Source organism: Rattus norvegicus, chromosome 13, assembly GCF_021556685.1.
Source record: "Rattus norvegicus strain SHRSP/BbbUtx chromosome 13, alternate assembly SHRSP_T2T, whole genome shotgun sequence".
In the NCBI taxonomy this organism is placed as follows: domain Eukaryota; kingdom Metazoa; phylum Chordata; class Mammalia; order Rodentia; family Muridae; genus Rattus; species Rattus norvegicus.
This window is the reverse complement of record NC_141546.1, coordinates 105,882,485-105,904,635: the sequence shown is the minus strand read 5'-3', so window position 1 is coordinate 105,904,635 and position 22,151 is coordinate 105,882,485. Positions and strand designations below refer to the sequence as shown.

General features: G+C 44.6%; 1 protein-coding gene across 7 annotated transcripts in view; it reads right to left on the bottom strand.

Annotated features, from left to right (window-relative positions):
• Lpgat1 (lysophosphatidylglycerol acyltransferase 1) overlaps window positions 1-18,230 on the bottom strand; it is a 71,223-nt gene extending 52,993 nt beyond the window's left edge. The window contains exons 1-3 of one of the 7 annotated variants that reach the window (XM_087581594.1): window positions 17,892-18,230; window positions 17,216-17,378; window positions 16,210-16,474 (exon numbers count right to left, since the gene is read on the bottom strand). In XM_087581594.1, coding sequence (XP_087437720.1) covers window positions 16,210-16,474; window positions 17,216-17,299 — 349 coding nt within the window. In that variant the 5' untranslated portion in view covers window positions 17,300-17,378; window positions 17,892-18,230. Of the gene's footprint in view, window positions 1-865; window positions 1,060-16,209; window positions 16,541-17,215; window positions 17,387-17,600; window positions 17,767-17,891 lie in introns of those variants that run through there. The other 6 variants (XM_087581595.1, XM_087581597.1, XM_087581596.1 and 3 more) reach the window with 6 other exon arrangements.
• Window positions 18,231-22,151: the final 3,921 nt, after the last annotated feature.

Genomic DNA, 22,151 nt, shown 5'->3' with positions numbered 1-22,151 from the left:
CCCACAAAGTTCTCTGAGGGCAGCTCCTTTTGGCATTCCCAATTGCTTTTAGGGAACTATTTATTTCTCAATAAACTTTGCTTGCTTGTCCTTAACAAATACGTCCTCTGACCTCCACACAAATGACCCCATCACACACACACAATACAGTAATAACAAATTAGGTTTACTCACACTCTTCAGGATCTTGCTAGTCAGTATCTTTGCTAACTAGTAGTGGACAGTCAATAAACGTGTATTGGATTATAGTGCAAGACATTTTTACAACCGATGTTCTGTTTGATGAGAGTAACATCAACATCTCAAGACAGCTCTTAGTTAAACACATAACTAGTAAACACCTTCCCAGTGGAGACAGGAAGGGGTCATTTAACCCAGTAATGTATACTAATTCCAAAAAGCCCCACTATTATAACTCAGCAAATGGTGTGTGTATGGGGAGGAGGTGGGGGTGTTCAAGGGCGTGTAGGGTTTCTCTGTGTATTCCTGGCTGTCCTAGAACTCTCTCTGCAGAATAGACCGGCCTCAAACTTGCAGAGATCCAGGTGCCTGTCTCCCAAGTACTGGGATTAAAGGGATGTACCACTAATGCCTGGCCTCAGAAAACGTTTTTAAAATTAGGATCGCTAAATCAGTTAATATGTAAAAAAAAAAAAAGTTTTTTTTTTTGTTTTTGTTTTTATTTTTGACAGGGTCACATCATATAGCCTAGTCTCAGACTCCTGAGTGCTGTGATAATAACTATGTATTATCCAGAAGGATCATATTACAGAATTAAAATATTTCCAGGACTGCCAGAGTTACATAGTGAGACCCTGTTTCAAAAAGCCAAACCAAACCAAAAAGCCATGTGGGTAGTACATACCTTTCTTCCTGGCACTTAAGAGGCAGATGCAGGTAGATCTCTGTGAGTTCAAGGTCAGCCTGATCTATGCAGTGAATTCCAGGACAGTGAGTTATATAGTAATGTAACAGGGCCCAGACCTTAACACAACCGACTCTGTGATGGAAAAGCCATGCAGGCTGTAAAACTCAGCAGGGAGACCGCACCACTTACCAAAATAGGGAACAAAGACCTGATCCATTAAATCCTGTAGTTCTAGGAAAGTCCCTAAATGTCCTAACCTTGCTTTTTGACTTCCGTAGTTCTACTTCTGGCTAACTGTTCTTAACTAAACTATTTCAACCCAGAACATGGTTTTTTGTGCTTAAAAGCTCATCCTGAGAAAGGCTAACACAGACTTCCTATTAGCTTAAACCCATGTCTGAGCAGGCGTCTCTGGTGAACAGCCCACAACAGTAAGACCCTGTTTCAAAAACCAAACCAAACCAGTGACAACAGAAAGCCAACAACAGAGCCTATCTAACACTCCAAACTCAACTACACAGCCACAGCAATCGAGGCAGAGTGGCCGATATTAAATGCAGAACCACAGCACAGAACTAAGAATCCAAAAATAAATCCATACCTCTATGGTCAATTGATTTTTCATAGGACACCAAGTTCATTCACTCTAGGAAAAAAAATAGTCTTTTAAGAAAATGAGAGGACAAGTAGATAATTAATGAGGGTGGGAGAGTTGCCATGCAAGGGTGGAAACAGGAATTCAGGACCCCAGTATACAGAGAACAGCTAGGTAGGTGTGGTAGCCCACATAAAATCTCAGCACTCATGGGAGGTAGAGCCCAGGAAATCTTTGGAACAAGCTGGCTAGCCAGACTCTTAAATCACGGAGTTCCAGGTTCAACAGGTGACTGTCACAGTAAATAAAGTGGAAAATAACCAGAAAGACACCTGACGTCATCCTCTGACCTCCACACGCACTCCCTGCGCACATGCAAATACCACCCCACACATGATGCACACCACACATATACAATCAAGAAAGACAGTGAGAAAAATGGCTGTTCCCTTAACTCACTGAGTATGAAAAAAATTAATTCAAAATGGTTCACACAACTAAATATAAAAGCTAAGAAGTGTAAGTTTTCAAGACTTTCGATTGGGTCACAATACTAAAAATATAATAAACCAATGAAAAAATAGACAAGGTACCAAATTTATAAAGTTTTGTTTTGTTTTAAAACAGGGTTTCATCATGTAGCTCTGGCCTGGAACTTGCTATGTAGACCATACTGGCTCAAAGAGATTTGTCTGTCTATCTCCCACATGCTGGGATTAAGGCATGTGCCGCCATGCCTGTGACCCCAAAACTCTTATAACTTCTATTAGTCAGTTTTGCATTAATATAACAAAATGATAGAGGTAGGCTAACTTTATAAAGGAAAGTTCACCATTTTGGAGGCCGAAGATCCAAATGGAGGGACAGGCCAGCTGCTCCACCTTCCCTGTGCTAGCTAGCTCATCGCAGACTGCACCAGCAGGAAGAGGATGTCAGAGAGACACAGTGGAACCAGCTCAGGCTCTCAATCATCCTTCCAAGAGAATGACCAGTCTCATAATAAATACCAACATCTTTTGAGAACTTGTCCAAACTTAACCTATGAACTCTGGGGCTCCCAGTTAGCACCACCTCTTAAAGGCCATACTGTCTCCAATACTAACTCTGGAGCCCAAGCTCCCAAAGCACAATCTTTGGAGAGAGAAAAAATATCCAAATTATAGCACAACCCCACATTTAAAGGTAAGCATCTATTTAAAATGGGCAGAAGGTACAAAGGGAGAGAAGAATTGAAATGGCCACTAGTACACAGAAATAGCATTAGTCCATAAGAAATGAAAGTCTAAACCACAGGGAGATACTGCTTTTTATCCACCTGAATGGTGAAAATTAAAACTCCGGAAAATAAGTATGAACAAGGAAGAAAGAAACTGGAACCTTCCTCCTTTTATGATGAAAATGTAAATCAGTAGAGCTGCTATGAAAAACAGTTTGGCAGCTCCTTATACGTTAAACCCAGAATTACCATGTGATCCAGAAATCTGACTCCTAGGTCTAAGAGAATTGAAAGCATATGTCAGAACAAAACTTACATATGAATGCTCATAGCAGCAGTATTCAGAATAACTAAACCATTTATCTACAAGCCAAACATTTATCACTTGGTGAATACATAAACAGGATGAGGCCCATCTGTCCAGTGGAATATTACTCAGCTATACAAAGGCAGAAGGACTGGCAATGCTACCACACAGATGAACACAGGAACACTATAGTAAGTATAAGAAGCTGTAAGCAAAAGACCACATGCCATATGACTCCATTATAGTGTTCCAAATACAAAAATCCATAGAGACACAACATAGATGAGTGGCTGCCAGCTCAGAGGAGGAAGGAGTGGTGAGCCAGAGCTAATAGGTTTGGGATTTCCCTCTCCGTGGTGAACTGTTCTGCAGTTAGACAGTGGTGATGAATAACCAACCATGTGGTCACACTGACATCACTTGCTCAGTTACTGCTCCATTGCTGTGAAGACATCAGAACCAAGGCAACTTACAGAAGAAGGCATTTAATGGGGGCTGACTCACAGTTTCAGAGGGTGAGCCTAGGATGATTACGCAGGAGGCATGGTAGTAGGTAGGCAGGTACAGCACAGTTGTAGTAGCTGAGAGGAGTAAGACTAGGCCTAGCGTGGTCATTTGAAACCTCTTCTAACAAGGACACACCTTTTCATCCTTCCTAACTGTCCACCAACTGAAAACCAAACATCAAATTCAGGAGCCCATGGGAGCCATTCTCATTCAAACCACTGTGGAGTCACACTCCAATGCACAATATTTACGTTTAACACCACACCTTGCTTTGTGAGAGGGTCTAACTATGTAGCCTAGTCTTGCCTCAAAATCATAATCTTCCTGCTTTCACCTCCAGACTATATTACCTTGCTAAAAACATCTTCATATATTTAAGTCATAAATATTCTGTCCCCTTAACTATCAGGTATCGTAAGCTTCTACTTACAGCATGCTATTACATACATGATTCATAGGGTGTGTGGTTTTTTTGCATGTGTGTCTGGTATACATATGTTTTCACATGTGTGAACACCTGTATGTGAGTAGATGCTCACGTGTATAGAGTCAAGGCCTTCTTTAATCATGTTCTACCCTATGTACTGAGGTAGGAGACCTCGGTGCAGCCCAAGCTCACCTTCTGCTTATGTGGCTAACTAACTAGCTAGTTCAGGGAATGCTCTGTGCCTATGTTCCTGCCTATATGGAAAGTGCTTTACCTGAGTCATCTCCCCAGGCTCCTTCATAAGACTTCTTAGTGGTTAATGAAGTTTTAAACGTTTGGGAAAGTGTTTACTAACAATATCTCATCAAATCCGCTAAACCTTGATGGCAAATATAAGTAAGCTTTTCCTACCTATTTGTTACTGGCATTGTTGGGGAGGCGTGCACACATGCTGTGACGCACGCATAGCTCAGGGTACGACTTTTGGGAGTCAGTTCTGTCCTTGCACAATGGCTCTAAGGATTAAACTGAGATCATCAAGCTGGTAATGGCACATGCTTTTACTCACGAACCATTGGGACAGCCCCAAACTATGGTTTAAACATGTTTATTGTTTGTGTTTTGTGTATAACTATTGGCCTTCATGTTCGCGTGTGCTCTGCATACATGCCTTGTGCCCACAGAGCCCAGAAAAGTGCACTGGACCTACTAACTAGAGTTAAGGACAGCTGTAACTGCATGTGGGTACTGGGAACTCAGCTCCAGTCCTCTACAAGAAAAGTGTGTGCTCTTACAGTGAGCCACTCTCCAACTCCTTCCTAATATTTTACTATTATTGTTAGTTATTACACCTTAAAATGAGAAGCAAATCATTAAGCCTGCTTTGCTTATTTTAAAGTATGAAAGAGCCAGACATAGGAGCCTACAATCTTAGCACTGAGGAGTCTTAGGTAGGAAGATTATTTCAAGTTGGAGCTATTTGGGCTACACAGCAAGTCGTAAGCCAATTGTACTGGCTGGATTTGTGTGTCAACTTAGCACAGGCTGGAGTTATCACAGAGAAAGGAGCCTCCCTTGAGGAAATACCTCCATGAGATCCCGCTGTAAGGCATTTTCTCAATTATATCAAGGGCGGAAGGGTCCATTTTGGGTGGTGCCATCCCCGGGCTGGTAGTCTTGGGTTCTAAGAAAGCAAGCTGAGGGGTTGGGGATTTAGCTCAGTGGTAGAGCGCTTGCCTAGCAAGCACAAGGCCCTGGGTTCGGTCCCCAGCTCCGAAAAAAAGAAAAGAAAAGAAAGAAAAAAAAAAGAAAGAAAGAAAAGGAAAGCAAGCTGAGCAAACCAGGGGAAGCAAGTCAATAAGTAACATCCCTCCATGGCCTCTGCATCAGCTCCTGCTTCCTGCCCTGTGTGAGTTCCAATCCTGACTTCCTTTGGTGATGAACAGTAATGTGAATGTGTGAGTTGAATAAACCCTTTCCTCCCCAACTTGCTTCTTGGTCATGATGTTTTGTGCAGGAATAGAGACCCTGACTAAGACACCAATCTAGGGACACAAAGCAAGAGTGTACCTCAAAAACAAAACAAAACAAAAACCACTAAGGAGGTTCAGCATAATGGCACATACCTTTTAATCCTAGCACCCTAATCGGGAGGTAGAGGCAAGAAAGTCTCAATGAATTATACATAGTGAGTCCCTGTTTTAAAAAACCAGAAAAAAACATAGAAATAAGGGAAGGGAGGGAAAGAAGGAAAGAATGAAGACTTTTAAATGGGAAAGCTACTTTATGAGCTTGTTTTAAGAATTCAATTTCTTCAAAAGGAGTTTGAATGGTGGTACTCTGCATGGGTAGATAATGCTGCCTCCAGAAACCACTGGTTGTTAAACAAACCCAGAACCAGGCATGGGACAGTTCCCAATGTATCAGAGGCCCCCAAATAACATGGGCTGCTGCAGTGTCCACTATCACTGGAGATGGTAGTCCACACTACTGATGCTACCATTCCCTTTGGTGCAGAACACAGAGAAATCAAGCTGAGTTGGAACTGAACTGAGCCCTTTTTTCCTACTGGCCTGGTGAGTTTTCACACCACCACGTGCTATGCAGACCACCAGGGGAAAAAGATGTCAGTGGTCTTACTTAGTGCTGGAGCCTGTATGCTGAAGGATCTACCTAGCAGGCACATATGTGCCCACAGGTGTGGTTGTGACATGGCCGCTATGAGGGTAAACAACTACTTTCTGCTTAGAATTGAGGCCTATTTCATAAGAAGCAGCTCATGCCTGGTACTGTGAACCTAGCCAAAATCCAACGGCTTGGGAGACCATGAACCTTGGAGTGGAAACTATTATTATTTTGCTACATGTTGCCAAACTGCCTTTTAAACATCCATGTTTATACCCATAAACCTGTGCTGCTTTCAACCTTTGTCAGAACAGCTTCTTTCTGCAGTTAATACAGACTCAGCGAAAGTGCTCAGCCCTAAATGGGTGATCTACAGAAACCCTCCCTTATCAGGGACCATCATAGGAAAAAGATGGAGAGAACCTAAGAGCCTCGAGTGAGGAAGACTGCTACAGACTGCAGAGTATCTTCTGCACATGGCATGGCTAGTGCACTACGAGCTCACAGGAGCTGTGGTTACTTGCACCAGAACAAGCCTGGCAGCACTCTATCCTGCAGAGCAGAGTGGTTATGAGGCCTTCCTCTTAGCTGAGTTAACTGGCAGCTGATGGCTGCCGGGAGGGGATAGCCACTGGTAAGTTGCCAGTTACTAAATCCATACCTATGCTCATGCAAGCAATGTTAATAAAATTCAACAGGTTGCTTAAAAAAAGATGAAAGTAAAAATGAGATTCGTTGGGAGGAAGATGAGATTCACAGGGAATAAGCGAGGGCAATGGGGACATGATCAAAATACATTTTACATATATGCACATATGTATAAAATTGGTCAAGGAATAATCTTTACGTAAAAAGTAAAATAAAAAGAATCAGGAAAGAGAAATCACTAAGTTTCAACGCTCTACATGTTATTCAACCACATTTAAAAAAGAAATACGATGGGCTGGAGAGAGGGCTCAGCACCTAAGAGCACTGGCTGCTGTTCCAGACCACCCAGACTAAACTCACAGCCATCTGTGAGTTCCAATCCAACTTTATTCTGGCCTCTGTAGACACTGAAAAAGAAATAATACATTTTGCTAACTAAGTGTGCAGGAATAGCAGGAAGGCTCAACAGATTGGTGATGTACGCATGGCTTGAAAACTGATCATAAGGCTTGCTACCGTAAGCCCTCCAAAGATGCCTCTCCTCCGTGAAATGAGGAACTGACTCACTGACAAACTGTCCACTGTACGTGCCAGTCCTCTGGTTCTAGATCTTGATGCTACATTATTACAGTATGGCATATAAGCATAAACAACCATCGTCTCTCCAACAAAAGTTGAGTAACTACAGTTTGGCTTTTTCTTTTAAAAGAATATCCTTCAAAGCTGCAGGCTCCATGCAGGTGATGCACATGACAAATTAGGCTCAGGTTAAGAGAAAAAAGTGATAGCTGGTGAACTGGAAACACACACACACTTACTTTGGAGGCTACTTCTTGCTTTCAGACAGACTTTGAAGAAAATTAACTTGATGATAAAATTTGTTACCATTTTATAACAATCAACTACAGTCCAGTAAAAGTATGGCTGGGCTATTTGAGTTTTACCACACAGGTGAACAAGGATCTTTGTGTTAGACTTTCTGGCATAACTCTCCTTAGGAAGCAAACAAAGCAATGAGAAGTGAGGCCACAAAACTCCAGTTTTTCTAGTAAACCTAGAAAAAATAAAATAAAACTTACAAAATACCTGAGAGCAAGGCCAAAAAGAAACAAGGTTGATAATACCCATGTTGGGATGAAGTTGAGATTGTGTCATACCACATGGCAAGGGGTGAAACTGAGCTGGAGAGATGGTTCAGCAGCTAAGGGCACTAGTTGCTCTTTCAGAGGACCTGAGTTCAATTCCCAGCATCCCCATGGCAGCTCACACCTGCCTGTAGCTCTACTTCTAGGGTTTCTGACACCCTCCCACAGGCAGTACATGCAGACAAACTCCAGTGAACATAAAATAAAGAAAAATCGTATGTATTGGCAATGCTTAGGAAGGAACAAGCCTTACGACAAGATAGACAAGCACATCCAGGTGCTGTATGAGGAAGAAACTACAGCTCTTCGTGGCCTCATCCAAACCTTCAGCAATAGCAACTGCAGAAAATCCAAGCAATTACATTATAAGGAACAAAAAGGACTGGCATAGGACTAAGTGCCCAGGAACAGTCATCAGGAGAATTATGATGGAGAGAGCAAAATTTGTAACTAAATATCCTTCCACGAATTTGCAAGAATCAATGAAACTACTACCCCTATGAAAAGACTACAAAAAACTAACAAAACCAAACCCAAGGACTCAAAGGAGAGTGTCCAGATTATAAGAATGAGGGACGTGTGGGCTGGCAGAATTCAAGGTAGACATGGAAAACCTTTCAAACATAGAAGAAGAAATAAAAAGGAGCACAAAGAAAAGGTATTGCAAACAAATGAACAAACAAAAACACAACCACAACCAGACATTAAAGATAGAAATAATTGAATGAACATGTATCAAAACCAAAGGGCAAAGCCAACTGTGATTGAGACACACCTGTATCTCAGCACCTGAGAGGTTCAGGAGTTCAAGGTTATTCTCAGCTCCACAGAGTTCAAAGCCAGCCTGGGTTACAGGTGACTCTGTCTCACATGAAAACAACAAAAGAATTAGAGCAAAAGGACTGAGAGACAGCATAATGGGTAAGGCACTTGCTACTAAGACTCAATCCTTGCTACCTGAGCTCAATCCCCAGGACCCATATGGTAAAGGGAGAGGACCAATTCCTTCAGACTGTTTTCTGAATTCCACATATTCACTATGGTATACACACATGTATGCTCACACAAATATAATTAAAAATTTAAAGATAATAAAAAAATTGATATAGAAGACATACAAAGAAAGCTTGCAGAAACCCAAAACAATGAGCTGTAATAAACATTTAAAGATATAAATTTGAAATAAAATATTTGAATCCAGCTGGGCACGGTGGTGCATGCCTTTAATCCCAGCACTTGGGAGGCAGAGGAAGGCAGATCTCAAGGCTAGTCTGGTCTACACAGTGAGACCATACATATTAGAGCAATTTTATGAAGTGACTGCTTTTCCTTTAATCCAGCTAGCCCACAAATAAATGAGCCAGAGACTATAAGATTTATTTGATCAAGGTTTACAGTATAATATCTGAGCAGTTATTAATCTATTCTAATCCTCTGAGCTAATCTGGCTACCTCCCAGCCAAAATCCCTGAGATACCTGCATTTTAGAATTGGTCTGGCTCTCTCTGCCCCAGGTGTGTTCCTCTCTTTCTCCCCTCCCTCCCACCACTCCCCAGGCTGGGACCAGAAGTCCAGCCTTATTCTTTCCTCTGTTCAGCCATTGGCTGATCAGCTTTTATTGACAAATCAGAGAATAAATGGGGAGCAGTATTGACACAACAATGAGGGAAGATTCTTAGAATAAGCATTACAATGCCACATCTGGATTGCAACAAGATGTGTGTGTGTGTGGGGGGGGACAGAGAAATCAGCATTTGAATTACACAAGGTTAATCTATACACACTGCACAATAACATTATGCCTCTGAGACTATTTCAACAACAACAACAACAACAACAACAACAACAACATTTAAATCTATAAAGATCACACAGGAAAAAACAGAGTTCAACTACTACAGCAATATATCCTAGTAAAGTTATTATGTATTAAAATAGAGTGAGGATCCATTGGGCAAATAAACCAAAAAGATCAATCACTAACAACAAGAAAATTTCAAGTTAGTGTCTAATGTCTCTGCAGCACTTTTAAATGGCAGAAGGCATTTATACAGTACTGTAAGCTACTACACCACGGTGTGAGCCAGGTATTTTATAACCTGGTGAGCTGTCCTTTACAGTGAAGCAACATAAAGTTCTGGAAATGCTTTAAGAAAACTCCTGCCAGATATCTAGGTGAGCATCACATAAATTTAAGTAAAGAGTTAAAACAAAAACAGAATAAAAATAGAACAAACTGCAGGCTATAACATTATCAAAAAGCAAATAATGAATTGTGAGGAGAAAAATCCAAGAGGGATATCTAAACGTAACAGCTGAGAGACAGTGGATAAGCCTTAAAGCTCACACATCGAAGTCGTAAATATGAACACACATAATAGAAACTGGTCTATAACTGTGCATAAAAGTGAGTAGACAGCCAGCCATCGTGGGGCATGGCTTAATCCCAGCACTCACAAGGCCTCTAGAGGCAGGTGAATCTCTCTGTCTCATTTAAAAAAAAAAAAATCACAAAAATGACTAAAATCAAGTGATGAAGATGGGAAATGGGAAAAAAGGATTTAAAAAAATTTCATTTTTCTTCATCAGGGTTATTAAAAAGAGAACTAAGAATATGATATAAAGAAATGAGACAAAAAATACAAAACTTCCTAAATATCTGGGAAAAAAACCAAACAAATCAGGCACCATAGTTAAAGACCTAAATTCTAAATATATATGAAAATACAAAACATAGAGGAAGTGTGATTTTATAAATTTCCAATACATTATAAATTAAACAGCAATATTTTAGCTTCTCATAGAGATCCAGTTCTGATATTGCTTTCAGATAATAGAATTACTTCAGAGAGCTCACACCTCTGAACGAAGAGGAAGGTAAAACTAAGAAACACTCTAGGAACATGATCTAGAGATCAATATTGGCTCTTTGAATGCAAAAATAAGCCACGGCAAACATCAATTCAGTTAATGCTGCAGGGAAGTAACTGTAAACCCTGTTTCTATTTCCACATCAACAACAGAAGGAGAGGGAATCCTAACAGACAGACAGACAGCTGCTCCAAGGATGACATGAGCAAATAGGGAAGTGATGAAAACAGCAGACTCATTACCGGAAGTGCTCAGAGCCACTGAGCCTTTGTTTCAGTAAGTGTTGGCTAATATTGTTGCCACAAAGATACAAACTTCAAACTGACAAGTTATTCAAGTTTTTTTAATCTACTCTAAGTGCTAACGATAGAATTAGGGGAAAGATACGACAGAGAAGCATTTTCCTGTAGGGCAGTGGGAAGTCCCCCCGAGAGAGAGAGAGAGAGAGAGAGAGAGAGAGAGAGAGAGAGAGAGAGAGAGAGAGGGATGGAGCTTCTCCCTCCCTCCCTAGCATGGTGTGTACTGGCCCTCACCGGGCAGGAGCACATCTCCTTGGCACTTGGCATCACTCAGTGCACACCCCTCTCTGGCGCTCTCTCCCTGCCAGCACTGCAAGAGTTCCTAAAGTCAATTATTTCTTGTGTGTCATCTCAATGCTTCAGGGCACCTGCTCCTACCCCTTAGATGAGGGCTGGGCATGGTGGCGCACACCTTTATTTCCAAACACTTGGGAAACACATCTACATAGTGAGTTCCTGGCCAGCCAAAACTACATTGCAAAACACTGTTTAAAGACAAACAAGCATATTAAATGAGCAAATGCTTACTTCATATGATCTGGTTCAGGGTTCATAGTTTATAGCCTGTAGCCACCTTGATATCAGGAAGGCATTCAGTTAAAGAGTTTCTTTTTTTCTTCCTTTTTTTTAAAAAAAAGGAAAGAGGTTACTCAAGAAAGAGGCTGCTGGACTGAGTGGTGTAACTCAAGGACTGAGGACTTCAAACAGTATGTATGTGGTCCTAGCTTCTATCTCCTGAGAAAAACAAACCCACTTCAGCCCCTATGGAGCAACATAAAACTATAGTCCCAGTAGTTGAAAGGAAGAGGCATCCTCATCTACACAGTAAATTAGGCTAGCCTGAAACATGAGACTCTACCTCAACCGAACATATACACACTTACCAATTATGAACATCAGACAGTGGGTCAGGCTCTGGGATCATAGGGAGACTGCGGGTAAGACAGAGGCAAGCACCTCACCCACCAGTGAGTGGGTCACTATCACTGACTGGAGGACAAGCTTCAGTGCACCCCTCCCCAGGATAATGCTTCTCAGATGCCGCTGCACTCAGTAAAAGTAACAGCAACAAACCCCAGCACATTCTGTAGCTCAGCTCAGCACTGATGCACACTGCTTATATGATACACAAATACTTGGATGATCCACAAAGATGAACATAGATCTAGCCAACAGAGCCTGACCAGGAGGACACTAAAGCTAAGCTGCATCAGCTTCCCTCAAAGCCAGGAAGGTAGCCCAAGGAAAGCAGCATTTGCAAAGCAAAGCCGACTTGGCAGGAAGCCCCTAACCCTGCTAGCCAGACTCTGGCCTAAAGATGTTCAGTCCTCTGTAGAAGTGCTGGAGCTTCCACTCACAGTGAATATCTTTAACTGCTTAATGTACTGAGACTTTAATTAAATGTGTTTGGGTAATAATGACTTTATCAAAATAAGTGAATGAAAGTCAAAACAAAATACTTTAAACATTTTGTTTTAAATATAATCTCTCTCTGAAATTTGCCAGTCTTCACTTAAATTGGAGGGGAGACAGGCTAATTTACCTCAGACCCAAGTAATCCATGCAGAAGTAGATCCCCGGCTAAACTAGTATCTTTTTCAGACTGCCTTCAAAGTATCAGGGCAAAGCAGTATGACTTGTCCCCGGTATGCAATGTCTGTGCACTGTGGCCACTGAAGAGCCAGGGATAGCAATGCTCACCTTGCCCTGTACCAAGTGAGCGGTGTGAGCCCCACTGTCTTCAGAGTCCTTTCAGGAAATGTGCTCATCTGACAAGACAAAGTCAGAAACAGGGAGAAGGACCAGAAAAATCTTCTTTCTAGCCTCTGTGTCTACATGTAGTTAGTTCTACAACTCTGACAAGACAAACTAAATACAAAATTCTGGGAAGCCGGCTCGGTGGCTCATGCTTGTATTCTAGAATGTCAGAGGTTGATGCTGGTGCATCACTATGAGTTCAAGGCCAGTCTAGCTCTCATCCTCTTACTTTGGTAAAGTGATTGTTATTCAAACACATTTTATTAAAGTCTGAGTGCATTAAACAGTTTAAAGATATTCATTGTAAGTGGAAGCTCCACAAGTTCGAGGGCCACACACTAGCATAATGAGACCCTCGTTCAAAGAACAATCGACAACAACAAAAAAGGGTCTGGGGCTTGCGGGCCTCACTATTCCTCACCCAGGAATGGCAGGTGCATCTGAAGGCCTCGTTTTGTTTGCCTCTTTACAGAAACTTAATAAATCTTCCGGCACATCCCAAAGGAACCTGTTTGTTTACATATACGGCAAGTATTCTACCACTAAGCTATATCCCTAGCCCAGAAATCTGTTAAATTAAAAAAAAAAAAGGTTTTCTGATAAGAAACAGCTAAGAAACAAAGTACGTCTTTCCTAAGAAAAAGGAAAGGCGGGGCTGGGGATTTAGTTCAGCGGTAGAGCGCTTGCCTAGGAAGCCCAAGGCCCTGGGTTCGGTCCCCAGCTCCGAAAAAAAGAACCCCCAGGTCAGCCCAAGCCACCCAGGACTAACAGCTAAAGTGCTATAGGTATAAAGTGCTATAGGTAAGCAAACTGAATTTCAGTTTCACGTTATTTTAATGAATTCGTATCCAGCTAGTTGCTACCATCTAGGGCAGGGCAGGTTAGATCATCAGCGTAAGTCCTCAGAGGATAAGCAACCTTGTCTTATACTACAATACCAGTGTGAAATCTCTCATTCAAAACCTGTTTTCAGTTTTATGATATTTAAAACTTCCTTTTAAGTAGGTTTTCAATAAAAATTTGGCAATTTTTATTCTAAAACATGAACATACTAGACTTGCTAGTATGGTCATAACAGAGAGTCAAGAAAGCAAACAGGAGGTGGTGAGCAGGCGTACTAACAAAAGGGTCCAAACAAACCAAGAGTCATGGGTTTATGGAGCAAGAACCACGTGTGTTTGCAGGCTTGGCTCTATGTCTGCCTCTTCACAGCACTTCAGGAAGTCTTCCGGCACTAACACCAGGCCATGTTGGTTAGGTTTGCAGCCAGGTATCTGTGGATGTGAGGCAAACGTGAACACCCAGCTCCTGAGCAGACCTGACAATTCCTTTGACATTGTCCAAGTTTTCATCTGTGAAAGACAAACAAAATACCTACTGTCCTCTTGATTGAGAGAGAAGAAGCGAGATGCGTAATGCTGAGAAAGGAGCTCATTAACGCCTATGGAGGTGTTCTCTTTAAACCTGCTCAGGCTTCCAACAAACTTAATTCCTGCTCTGTTTGACTTCTTAACTGTTCTGTTCTGCTCTCCAAAGAAACTAAAATTTGATGAAAAACTGGTCAAACTGTCAACATGCAGTAGCCTGAAGAAGAGCAAATGTCTGGAGGAGACTAAAGCATAGAGGTGACACCACAGCCACTGGGCTGGAGGTAAGAGAACCCTCAGAGATAGGTAGTTAGTAAGGAAGAAGACGCCCAAGAAGCTTTGCTTAAAAACACACTGGAGGCAAGCTGGATTCCCAGCACTTTGGCAACTGCAGCAGGAGAAATGCTCTGGTCTGAATTTAATGCCAGTATGGGTGACATGTTTGGGGACGGTCTAGGATATAGGAACAAAATCTTGTCTCAAGAAAAACAAAACAAGTAACACCCCCCAAAAGACAAGAAAGCTACAAAAGGACAAGTGCAGGGAGCCCCAGCCACAGGTGACAGCCTTCAGGCAGCAGCACTCCTCTCTCACGATCGATCGCAAGGTCAACGACTAGCAAACTTCATCAGGCCGGCAGCACACATGAGCATGTATCACAGATAAGTACATTAGGTCCAGTTGCTTCATTGTTTTCAAGTAGAAAAAAATACAAGCTGCTTTTGAAAGTCTTATAAGATCACTTTAAACAAGCAAACGTAAGTATACTGTGCACACGATAGCTACCAGCTACTACACAGAACACCTGGGAAAGCCAATGACATCGAGCAAGCAAGGCAATTCAGCATGAGGGTAGGAGTGTCATTTTCTCTCTCCCATCACTATTGCTACCAGGCACTGAAAGGGACAAGGGGCTTACCCAGTCTCCAAAGCCATCTGCATCTCTGCAGCTCCCTACCAAGAAGGAATGCAGGTACCATGCCAGGGGATAACAGAGTACCAGACAGCACTGAGGGAAGGAAACCCTTCATGGAGGCCACAGAGGACATCCTGTCACTCAGCAGGAGGCTGCCACCCTGTGCTCTCATTCTTTTTCTGGTGTATGGATAAAATCTGCAGATGCAGGCAGTGCAGGCAAGAGGGAGACAGACTCTAAAAATGGAGAACCGTTTTTGCTGTCTGATCCTTAAAAAATGCCCTCCACTTTTCAGCTATGAACTGCCACACAGTTGCTGAGGAATCTGCCCACCAGTTCTGTTTCCACAATAAAAGTTTCCGCATCTCACAAGTTAGAGCCTCACCCTCTCTGCATTATTGTAATCCTAAAGAAGGAATAGTCAGTGAAAGAAAACAGAGGATGCAGCATTTGGGCAGAGATGGAAGTTCTCAAAATATGTGAAGTTTATGTGTAGAAAACACACACCACGCCTCACTGAGTGTTATTAAAGTCCACCTCGACATGGCATCCTCCTCCCCAAAATGAAGTTTAAAAGCAAAAAGAGAAATCCACTGAAAGATACTCAGGGAAAGTTAACATAACATATTCTGAAATTTTTAGTAATAGACTTATGAGATAAAATATAAATCCTAGAAAACAAAAGAAACTTACTTAACAGAAATGGAGAAAGCCTAGCTTAAAACATTATACAGTGCAGCGTTACATTACATAGAAGAAACTTATTAAACTGTCTGAGCAGAAATATGGCTCCCTGGCTTTTCTCAATGTCCAATGCTTACAGACTGGACTAGGTATCTCACATCTCCACTCTGTAAGCCCTCAAGTCCTATATAACACATTCCTATTCCTCTAGGATACCTTTTAAGGACCAACTTTAATAAGTCACATTAAAAATACACTATTTAAGGAATCTATCAACAATATTCAATTATAAAATTATACTTCTATAATAACTATAAAACATTAGACTTCCTGGCTGAGGTTTCGATGAGAAATCCAACAAGACTATTTCTTTCCTAATGGCCAAGGCATTCTCAACCAAAAGCATAATACAGATCCAATCATGGCTCCTGACTTATGCGTAGCATTGCAAATTGGTTCGTGTGCTAATGCTCTTACCTGTGTATCCAGCATACCATCCCCAGGAAGCCACCATTCCTAAAAGCCATTTGTACATGAGTCCTTCGATATACCAGAAGCGCTTACTGTCCAGCACTCGGAGTGGCTGCAGTATAATTATATAGCAGATGTAGGATGGAATAGCAACCAGGTTGTTGGCGACCATGAAGGCAAACCTCATCAGGGCTTTCGCGACTATCCAGCCCAGCCACGGAGCTTCTTCCACGGTCACAGCCATTCTCACATTGGCGTCGGTCCTGTCTTTCTGGGGATGAAAGGAAAAATCATTTCAAAAGGAAAATGGGTGCAGTCAGCAGCACAGAAATCTCCAGCACAGAAATACAAGAAAACGCAAGGGTCTAAGCTCTCCCGGTGCAGCGTTCGCCCTGCGATCTCCAGGGCAAATTCCAGAGGGGGACAGAGAGGAGGGAGGAGCCGCACAAGGTCAAGAGAGCCGTTCCGCGGGGCACGGGCCACGGCGGAATATATTTAGCCAACGCTAGACCGTCCCGCTAGCCGGTGGCGGCCCCGCACCGCGACCCACCGCGGCCGCCAAGCTTCCGCCAGACCCTCCGACTCCGCACGCTGCCCCGGACCCGCCGGCCGGAGGTCCCGCCACGCGGGTCCTGAACGCCCGGCCATGCCTTTACCGGGGCTCCCCAAGGGCTCGTCCGCAACAGCGGGGTGCTTGCTTCGCTTCGCTTCTGAGGGGGAAGGAAAGGAGAGGGGCCCAGGAAGGAGGACGAAGGTGAGAGGAAGCCGGCGGAGAGGGGGAGGGGGAGCGGGACCAGAAGGTGAAGCGGAGGGGCGAGGGATGCGGAGCCCCCGACGCCCGGCCGAGAAGGCTCGGGCAGCGGTTTCCTCAGGTGAGGAGCGGGGCGGCCTCGGGTCGCCGCGGCAGGCTCTCCTCAGCCGTGTCCCCTCAGCCGGCTCCCCCTCCGCGGACTCTCCACGGAGGGCTCCCCTCAGCCAGGTATCCTCAGCCAGGTCTCCTCAGCGGGCTCACCTCAGTGGGCGCAAGCGGCGAGCGGCGACAGGGCCGAGGGCCGGCGGCGGCGGCGGGAGTCCCTGGCCCGGGGGTCGCGGTCATGGACGCGGCTGCGGCGGCCCAGGCGGCCCGAGGCGCGGCGCGAGCGGGCGCGCGGGCGCCCTAGTCCCCTCGCGGTTGCCTGTGGACAGAGGCGCGGCGGGGACTCAGAGGCCGGACCTGTCACCGGGGCGGGTCCGGGGGAGGCGGGCGATGCCCCGCGCCCCCGCCTCCGCCTCCTCCCCGGGCCTACCGCGCCCTCGGCCCTCGGGCCGCCGCCGCCTCCTCCACAGGCCACGCGACCAACGGCACCCTTCCCCGCCCCCAGCGCCTCCCGGGCCCGGCCCGCCGCGCCCCAGGTTACCTCGGGCAGGCCGGGGCCCGGCCCGGGCTGCGGGAGCCGGAAGAATGCATGGCCGGCGGAAGGAGGCGGCGGCGGCGCGGCCCTCCGGGCTCCAGGTCCCGGGCGGCGTGGAGACTCGCTCCCCAGGGCCCGGCGGCTGCGTGCGCCCCGGCCGGCGGGGAGGGTTGGCGGGAGGAAGCGGCAGCGCCCCTGAGCGCCCTCTAACGAAGGCGCGGCGCCGCCCGCCCCGCGGACCCCCTAGTGCGCGGTTGAGGGCGCCCCGGGCCGCCCGGCCTAGGCCCCCGACCTCACCGAGCCCCGAGTCGAGGCAGAAGGCTGCTCGGAAAGGTCTGGAAGGAAGGCCGGCCCTCCCAGCGCGCGGGGACCTTTTGGACCCTCCTGGACCCCTCTCAGCCACAAGGGCCGCCGTGCTGCATTGTTGAGGCTCCTTGGCTGCCCAGGCTGGCACGCTTTCTCCTTTTCATTCCTAAAGAAACCCGCTTGCGCTCAGGGCTTTTCTTCTGAACCTCCCCAAGGTATTACGGTCTAGCGTTTTTAAATCAGTTGTTTTTAAGTGCCAGAATCCTTGTTTCTGGAAAGCACCTGGAACTTGAATGACAACATCTTCAATCCCGCTACACACACACACACACACACACACACACACACACACACACACACACACACGGGGTTGGGGCGGATCCAGTGAGAATCCAGTGGTCTGCACAGAAATAGAACTGAGTATATGGAAGAATAAAAAACAATTAGCCACATCCATAATAGGACTCATAGCCAGCCCTGGTCACTACTAGGACATTAGCTGAATTTGGGTTCAAAGGCTGGACAAAACCAAGAGTCCTAATAGACACAGTATCTCTTGTTGGGCGTGGTAGCTCATTGCCGGTAATGGCAGCACTTGAGAAGCTGAGGCAGGAGGGTTGATGTGAGCTGGAGGCTAGCCTGGGATACAGAATGAGTTCCTATACGAGTTACAGAGTGAGACCCTGTCTATGAATAAGTAAAGCCCTGTGAATAGAGCAGCAGTTTGTTTTCTTATTCTTTAAGACCAGGCCTTACTCTCTGTATAGTCAGGGCTGATCTGTAATTTATAACAGCTCAGGCTGGCCTCCAACACTTAGAAATCTTCCTGCCTCATTTTCCCCAGTGTTGGGATTGTAGGTTTGAACCACAATGCCCAGTAGGATGGCAGTTTTCACACGTCTCTAAGGGGTGATGGAGTATCACTTATTGTGTCTGTACTGTGAAAATGTCAAAGCCCAGTGTGGTGGTACGCATCGATAATCCCAGCACCAGAGAGTCTAAGGCAGGAGTACCAGGAGTCCTGGACCAGCCAAGGCTGTCAGACCTAGTCAAAAAAAAATCAATTAAAAAAAATTCATGCTTTTATAATCCCCCTTTTCCCTCCCACTTTGATCCAGGAATGACAAAAAAACAAAAAACAAAAACAAAAACAAAACCCAAAAACTATGAAATATATGTACCCTTCCATGTATGTTTAGCCTTTACAGCTATTATTACTCTTTACCTGTTCACAAACATATTTTACTGTACAGGGCATGCTAGGGATGTAGCTCACCTGTGTGTTCAAGGTCCAGGCCAGCGTGTGACAAAGCACAACTAAAAAGAATTAAAGGCCACTGGGCATGTCAGGGCTATCCATAGGGACTCATGAGTGGCAGTAGAAAAGCTAGATACACTCATTCATTTCCTGCTCTTCCTTTGTCAGTCTAGGCACCAAGATATTGGACCTTCCACTAAACCTCCGGAGAGAAGTGTAATAACATGTACTGAAGATGACCATTCAGTTGCGTCATTGTATTCTCATAACAAACACGGAGATGGACGTCTGCTTCCTAGATAGTAGACCATCTGCCTCAACAGTCAGTGCACTGACTTAAGAGAATTAGCCCCTGCTAGCCAAGCAGTGAAGCTCAAGATTCGGGTTTCAAAAGCATCATTTGTGACATTTTACCACAGTAAGAACCCAGATACATAACAGGATAGCATAACACTGGATCTCGGGGGCCTGCACTTTTCAGAGTCTTAAAGGAATGCTGGGTGAGGTGGAGCACACCTTTAATCCTAGTACTCAGAGCCGGTGGATCTTTGTGAGTCTGAGGCAAGCCTGGTCTATGTAGTGAGTTTCAAGACAGCTGAGGCTATGGGGAGAGAGAGACCTTCTCTCAAAAATTTAACCAGCCAACCAAAGAAACAAACAAAAATTGTAAATAGGAGATTCTGAGGTTGATAGTTTATAGACTTTAAGAAACCTGAATCTCAGAGGTACAACCTTTCAATTGCAAGTTATTGTTGGATCTCATCTATTCTGTCTGCCTTAGCCCACAACGGTGGCCACAGAATGCTAGATTGGTAACAGTAGTTACCGGTCACTAGTTTTCATTGAGTTCTAGAGGCTAAAGCCAAGGATGTGTGGACAGGTTTGGTTTCTTCTGGCCTTCTTCTTGGTTTACCCTGTCTCCCATGCAGTCTCTCTGTAAGTATTTGCCTCCAGCTTTATCCAAATCTCTCCTGCTGCTGTTTCAGTCTGAGAGTCAGGTCTCCATGGGAAGCCCAGCAGGCCAGCCTTCGGCTCTTTATCTGGTCCAGACAGGACTCTACAGCAGTATCCTCCTTCCAAATGCTGCGATTAGAGGCATGTGCCACCACACCCAGTCACACTTCTTATAAGGTAGCCAGTCTGATTGCATCGGGGCCCACACTAATGGCCATGTTTCAAAACTGTTGTCTCTTTTAAGGCCCCAGGTCTATTCGAATTCTGAGAAAGCAGAAACCGAGTTTCAGTATATGAATTTTGGGGGTGCTGTTCAGCCATAGCATTCCAGTCTCTATACTGCAGACATTGTCAGTTTACTAGCTCTTCAGGCAAAGCACCAGGAACCCCGATTCCCTCAGTCATCTCATTATGTTAAGTAGCTTCAACCCAGGAGGATCTGTTTGTTTGTTTGTTGTTATTTGGGGGGGACCCGGGGCTGAATGCTGCTAAGTAGGCACTTGACAGATCTAGCTATACCCCTAGCCTTCTCTTACAGGGAAGCTGCCTGTGTAGCTTTTCTTGAAGTTCAGCTAATTATGCAGCACACCAGGCTACAGGTATACATATGCCAAGAGTGTGTGGAAAGGGCTTTTCTTTTCTTTTTCTTAGCAGAATTATGTTCGTTTAAGACAATTAAACCTCTATAAATCATGTAAAATGGTGTTTTGTCCAACTTGTTCAGGAAACCATTTCATATGGTTTTACACCTATTTCTTAATTTCAAAGTTCATTTTAGTTAATCATGTTGCATCTTTTTTAATCATGTTAATCTTTTCACCTTGCATATAATAACCTCTTGCCAGAACACTTTTTTGCCTTGCCACTTTTTAACACTAACTTGCTGAGGTTTTCCTGTGGTTTATTTGCACTCTACCACATGCAAATAGAGATATAAATTCCCTGAGTGATCCTCACAGGAAGACAGGAATGGCTGTAGAAAATCCAGTGACAACTGACTTCCAGTTCCCTGACCCAGCACCTTAGAGCTGTTTTTAACAAAACACAAACCTCAATTCCAGAATTGCAGACCCTTTGTGTACAACCCTAATAGGGAAAAAAGGAAACAGATCCTACCTTACAGTGACAGGTCTGTCTCAAAACCTTATATATGAACCACAGAACATGGTGGGAAAATGCAGCAGCTTCCATTTCTTGGGGTCTCCACACATTTGAAAACAATCTAACTTAACACCTCAGAAGGATAAATTCCACCCACATGATCCACATACACACAACAAATTAGGTTATAACTAGAGGGGGGCCCCTTGGGTAGAAGATTCCCCCTGGGCCCGCTCTTTTTCCTAGTGGCAATTATAAAAACATTTTACCTGCCTGTGCTGGTTTCTACAATGAGGCTCCAATGAACTATTTCCTCTCTAGGGGGAACCCACCAGCAGTTTTGTGCCTGTGCAGTGACTTGGCAGAGGCCTGGGATTGCTAGGGAACAGGGGCCACCTAGAAGTCAGCAGCCCCAGAGAGTCTGGCATTCCAGTTGCTGTCAGCACCAGCGTCCGACTGGACAAAAAGATATCCATAGTCATTTCACATAAAAACCTGTGGGGCTATCATCTTAAAGTCCTCCAGACGAGGTGGGCCAGACCCTCAAGTCTGGACTGAAACATTTCAGTAACTAATCTAACAGGCTTGTCTCCAAACAACCTTCTTATGACCTAAACAATCTCTGTCTTCTCTGGGCAACTTTCCTGCCCATCTGGTTTCCCTTTGCTTCTGCCCCAGCTAAAACTATCGCTAGGGCCCTGGAGAATCCATAAGACAGTGACCCCACCAATAGATAGCACCCTAAACTAGAGTCTTCTGCCCAGTGTTGCATTTTCCTAAGCACACCCTATCCGTCCTGCCTACTGAGGTGGGCACACAACACATAGCTTTTGGCTATGAAAAGGTTCCCTATTCCTAAAGGGTTAGTTAACGTTTTCTACAAGCCCAAAGCTGCACCTCATTTCTACTGGTGGCTTCTTAGGGGCTGGAGTAGGTAA